At 39.8% G+C, this 4982-nt stretch overlaps 1 protein-coding gene across 1 annotated transcript; it reads left to right on the top strand.

The window, feature by feature from the left end:
• Positions 1 to 4016: 4016 nt before the first annotated feature.
• Positions 4017 to 4706, top strand: LOC107636512 (uncharacterized). Its single transcript, XM_016340015.1, has one exon. The coding sequence runs from the start codon at positions 4017 to 4019 to the stop codon at positions 4704 to 4706; it is 690 nt and encodes a 229-aa protein (XP_016195501.1).
• Positions 4707 to 4982: the final 276 nt, after the last annotated feature.

The following is a 4982-nucleotide window of genomic DNA, read 5'->3' as shown; positions in this document are numbered from 1 at the left end:
AATATTGTGAATTTGGAACATTTGCATGAGGAAAATGCTAGAATTGAATGATAAAATGAATGATGTAGGATCTCATGCTTTAGAGGAAAGTTTTGATGCACTTTGTTTGTTTCATTTCAGGCCAAAAGAAGCAGAGAAGAGCCACGTTAGTGGCTACGTTAGTACCACTAACGTGGCCATTAACGTAGAAGGGAAGCAAGCTTGCAATATTAGTGGTGAAGTGAACACCACTAACGTTAGAAAGGCCAACATAAGCCCATGTTAGTGGCCACGTTAGTGCCACTAACTTGGGCATCAACGTAGAGCAAAAAGGGAGCCAACATTAGTGACACTAACTTTGTCAGTAACGTTGGGAATGGCCTAGGATACCCACATTAGTGGCCATGTTAAGACCACTAACGTGGGTATTAACGTGGAGCAAGAGGGAAAGAGCCAACGTTAGTGACTCTAACTTTGTCACTAACGTTGAAAATGGCCAAGAAGCCTACGTTAGTGGCCACGTTAGTGCTACTAACGTGGGCACTACCATAGAAAGGGAAGAAGTTTACAACGTTAGTGACAAAGTTAGTGTCACTAACATCTTCGAGCCAAGGTATGCCCACGTTAATGGCCATGTTAGCACCACTAACGTGAGCCTTAACGTGGAAGAAGGAATGATTGTAGCATTAATGGTGAAGTTAACACCATCAACGTTGTCAAGGATTAGGATAGGCAACGTTAGTGATCACGTTAGTGCCACTAACGTTGGGGTTAACATAGCTCAAGAGGGTTGGGACGTTAGTAGCAAAGTTAGCGTCACTAACGTCTTTGAACCAGAATTTATACTTAACGTTAACCACACTAACGCCTTGACTAACGTAAATTATACCTGACTCAACTTCTTTCAGCAAGCTGAGCTAAGCCCACTGAGACTGTAACTGCTTCAACTAAAGCTCAAAGGCCCAGATCTAAGACTTGCAGGGCACACTGGAGATCAGAGAAGTAGTATATATAGGGGTAGTTTTGAACTAGAAAGTTAGATCAGGACCAGGGGATCCAAGATTGTAAACACTCTATTTTACTTTCTCTGTAATTCAGTTTTACTTTCAATGTATATTTCATCTTCAATTTCCATTCCCAGAGCTATGAACAACTAAACCCCTCTTCATTGGGTTAGGGAGCTCTGTTGTAATTCAATAGATCAATAATAGTTTTCGTTCTTCTTCCTCTTTCTTTTCTCTTGATTTACTTGAAAGCTTTCGATCTTCATAATAAGTGGATAATTGTCTTGGAGGAGAAATTATTCATACTTGGATTTCCTCTGACCCTTGGAAGTGGAATGAGGAAATCATGCTAGAAATGCTTTCTAATGTTGGACTGGGTTGGGGTTTGGATGGATATGGTGACATATAATCCTACCAATACTTTGATCTAGAAAAACATGTGGTATAATCAGTGACCATACTTCATCTCTTCCCACGAGCAATTAAATCAAGGAATTGGACAATTGTTCAAGCTTAGAGAGATTGAATTGCCAAGGAATTGGGATCCAATCACTTAAGATTGCCAAGGAGATTAATGAATGCATTGATTGAGGAAGAGATGAGAATGAACTTGATCTGGAGAATGCAATATCTCCTAAACCCAATGAGTTCCTCTATTTTCGATCTTGCCTATTCTTTAATTTCTGCTATTTACATTCATGCTCATCACCCCCATTCCCATTTAGATTTTTGCAATTTACTTTCTGCACTTTATATTCTGCCATTTTCTTCCAGCCATTTACATTTTTTGTCTTTTACTTTTCCCGCCATTTAATTTTTTGCAACTCTCAATCCAATTCTACTTAGTTGAACTAGAATACTCCTCTAATTAAAGTTGCTCAATCAATCAATCTCTGTGGGATTCGACCTCATTGTATTTTGAATTTTTACTTGACGACAATTCGATATACTTGCCGAGAGAAATTTGTTGAGAGATAAATTCCCGTGCATGAAGTTTATGGCGCCGTTGCCGGGGATTGATTATGTATTGACAATTATTAAATTGGAGGATAACTAGATTGAACACTTTTCTTTTCTTTTGTTAACTTTTATTTCAGTTTATTTATCTTTATTTTTTGCAAATTGCGTTGTTTCATCTGTTATTTACATTCGAAATCCACTAATTCACTAACTGTTCCATATATTTCTTTAACCAATCTGACGATATTTCTTAACAATATTGATCCCTTCACTTACTTCGCTTTGCATGTTTTACTGTGTGTATGACAGGTAAAAGGGGAGGAGCTTCAACCTCTTTTGAAAGTGAACTTGAGAGGATCTTTCTTAGACTAAAGAGGGAAGCCAGAGGTAAAGGCATAGTGGGTGAAGAAGAGTTGGAAGAAGATCTAGACGTCACTATGGAGGAGGAAGCTCGTAACCATGTTGGAGAAGGTGCTGGAAATCATGCTGGGAAGGAGAGAAGAGTGTTAGGTTCCTACATCAATCTCAATCCTGGGAATTGTGGGAGCAGCATCCTAAAGCCAACCATTCATGCCAACAACTTTGAGCTAAAACCACAACTCATCACCCTGGTTTAAAATAATTGCTCATTTGGAGGAAGTGCCCAAGAAGACCCCAACAAACATCTAACCACCTTCCTGAGAATCTGTGATACTGTGAAGGCCAATGGTGTTCATCCTGACACCTATAGATTGCTTTTGTTCCTCTTTTCTCTTAAGGACAAAGCATCTAAGTGGCTAGAGTCATTTCCTAAAGAAAGCCTTACCACTTGGGAGGATGTGGTTAACAAGTTCTTGGCAAAGTTTTACCCTCTCCAAAAAGTCAATAGATTAAGGGCTGAGGTGCAAACATTTAGGCAACAAGATGGTGAAACTCTCTATGAAGCATGGGAGAGATACAAGAAGTTAACAAGATGGTGCCCACCAGATATATTCAACGAATGGGTGTAGCTGCATATTTTCTATGAAGGCTTGTCTTATGAATCAAAGAATGCCTTGGATCACTCTTCAAGAGGTTCTCTCAATAAGAAAAAGACAATTGAAGAGGCCATAGACATCATAGAAACTGTGGCCAACAACGAATTCTTCTATGCCTCTGATAGGAGCAACAACAGAGGAGTGATGGAGTTGAGTCACATGGATGCGTTGCTAGCTCAAAACAAGTTGATCACTAATCAACTAGCAGAGCTTACCAAGCAGATGGAGAGGAATCAAGTTGCAGCAATCAATACTCAACCGCCAGCCCAAGAAAGAGTGAATGCAGAGAAAGAAGGTGATTGGGAGCAAGAAAATCATGTTGGAAACTCATCAAGACCACCCCATGATCTATACTCCAAGACTTATAATCCTGGTTGGAAGAACCACCCAAACTTTAGGTGGGGAAACCAGTAAAACCAAGGCCAAGATCATAGACCTCACAACTCCAACCAATATAACAATCCCACCTACCAATACCCCAATCAAAGATCATACCAACCCCTACACAATAACTCTTCCCAGTCTCCATATCAAGCACCAAATAGCCAACCTCAACCCCCTAATTCCAACTTACCATCACCATCTAAGGATAGACTATCCCGAATTGAAACCCTGCTTGAAAATCTTTGCAAGGAATCTCAAGACAACAGAACATTCAAGGATGAAGTAAGTCTAAAATGAAGAACCAAGGGGAGACCATCAAGAAGCTTGAATCTCAAGTAGGGTACCTTTGTCAATAAATCCCTAAATTTAATAATAGTTTCCAAGTGATACTGAGAAGAATCCAAGAGGAGAAATAAATAATGTGAGATGGGAAGAATGTAAGGCCATTACTCTAAGAGATGAAGAAATTTTGGAGGAAGAGAATTGCAGGACAGTAGAGCATACTCAAGGGGCTTCAAAGGAAAAGTTGGAAGAGAAGGAACAAGGAATAGACACTGCACAAATGAAGGAACCAATGGAGAAGGAAATCTTGAGCCCCTATGTACCAAAAGCACCATTCCCTTAGAGACTCAGGAGTGGTGAAAAAGAGAAGTCATATTCAAGGTTCCCAGATATGTTTGCATCTTTTCACATCAACATTCCTTTCATTGAAGCCCTCCAACAGATGCTTTCATACATTAAGTGCATGAAGGAGTTGCTAACCAAGAAAAATCCATTGAAGGGTGGACAAACAGTAGTGATGAATAAAAAATGTAGTGCTCTTATCCAAAAGGAACTACCCACAAATAAGAAGGATCCAGGGAGTTTCCACATCCCTTGTGCCATAGGAGACACAATGATAGATAGAGGTTTTTGTGATCTAGGAGAAAGTATAAACCTAATACCTCTGTCTCTCATGAAAAAGCTACAAATCAATGAGTTAAAATCCACTGATGTGATCCTTCAGCTAGTTGATAAGAACCAAAAACAAGCACTAGGAGTAGTTGAAAATGTACTGGTAAATGTGGGGAAGTACTTCCTCCCTACAGATTTTGTTGTTCTTGAGATGGAAGAAAGTTATCTTCATCCAATCATTTTGGGGAGACCATTCTTAGCAACAGCCAGAGCACTCATTGATGTTGAGCAAGGAGAGTTAATATTGAGAATACATGATGAGCAACTTACCTTTCATGTCTTCAAGCCCTCACATGAATCTGAACAAGAGAGCAAAAAGCTGGAGGATTATCATAATGAAGTGTTTTTGGAGGAAATAAGCAGTGAATCACAAGCAGAACCTCTGAAGACTTCAGTGGTAGAAAAATAAGAAGTTCGAGTGATACAACAACCAAGGGAATCCAAGGAGGAGCTAGAACCACAGGATCCAAAAGAAACCATCAACCAGGACCCTCCTGACATAAGAATCACCAAAGCACCACTTGAAGGAGAGAGGAGGATTGGGAAAAAGGTACCAAGGAGATGGAAGAATAAGAAGATCCCTACAGAGGACTTTTCTCCAAGAGACAGAGTAATATCAATCCACCATCATCTAAGCCCACCTCATCTCCCTATAATACCATCTCAACTGCCTTAAGTGTATACA

This window comes from Arachis ipaensis, chromosome B4, assembly GCF_059453495.1.
Source record: "Arachis ipaensis isolate K30076 ecotype BB chromosome B4, ASM5945349v1, whole genome shotgun sequence".
NCBI classification, from domain to species: Eukaryota; Viridiplantae; Streptophyta; class Magnoliopsida; order Fabales; family Fabaceae; genus Arachis; species Arachis ipaensis.
The sequence above is the reverse complement of the archived record's forward strand: the minus strand, read 5'-3'. Positions and strand labels throughout refer to the sequence as shown.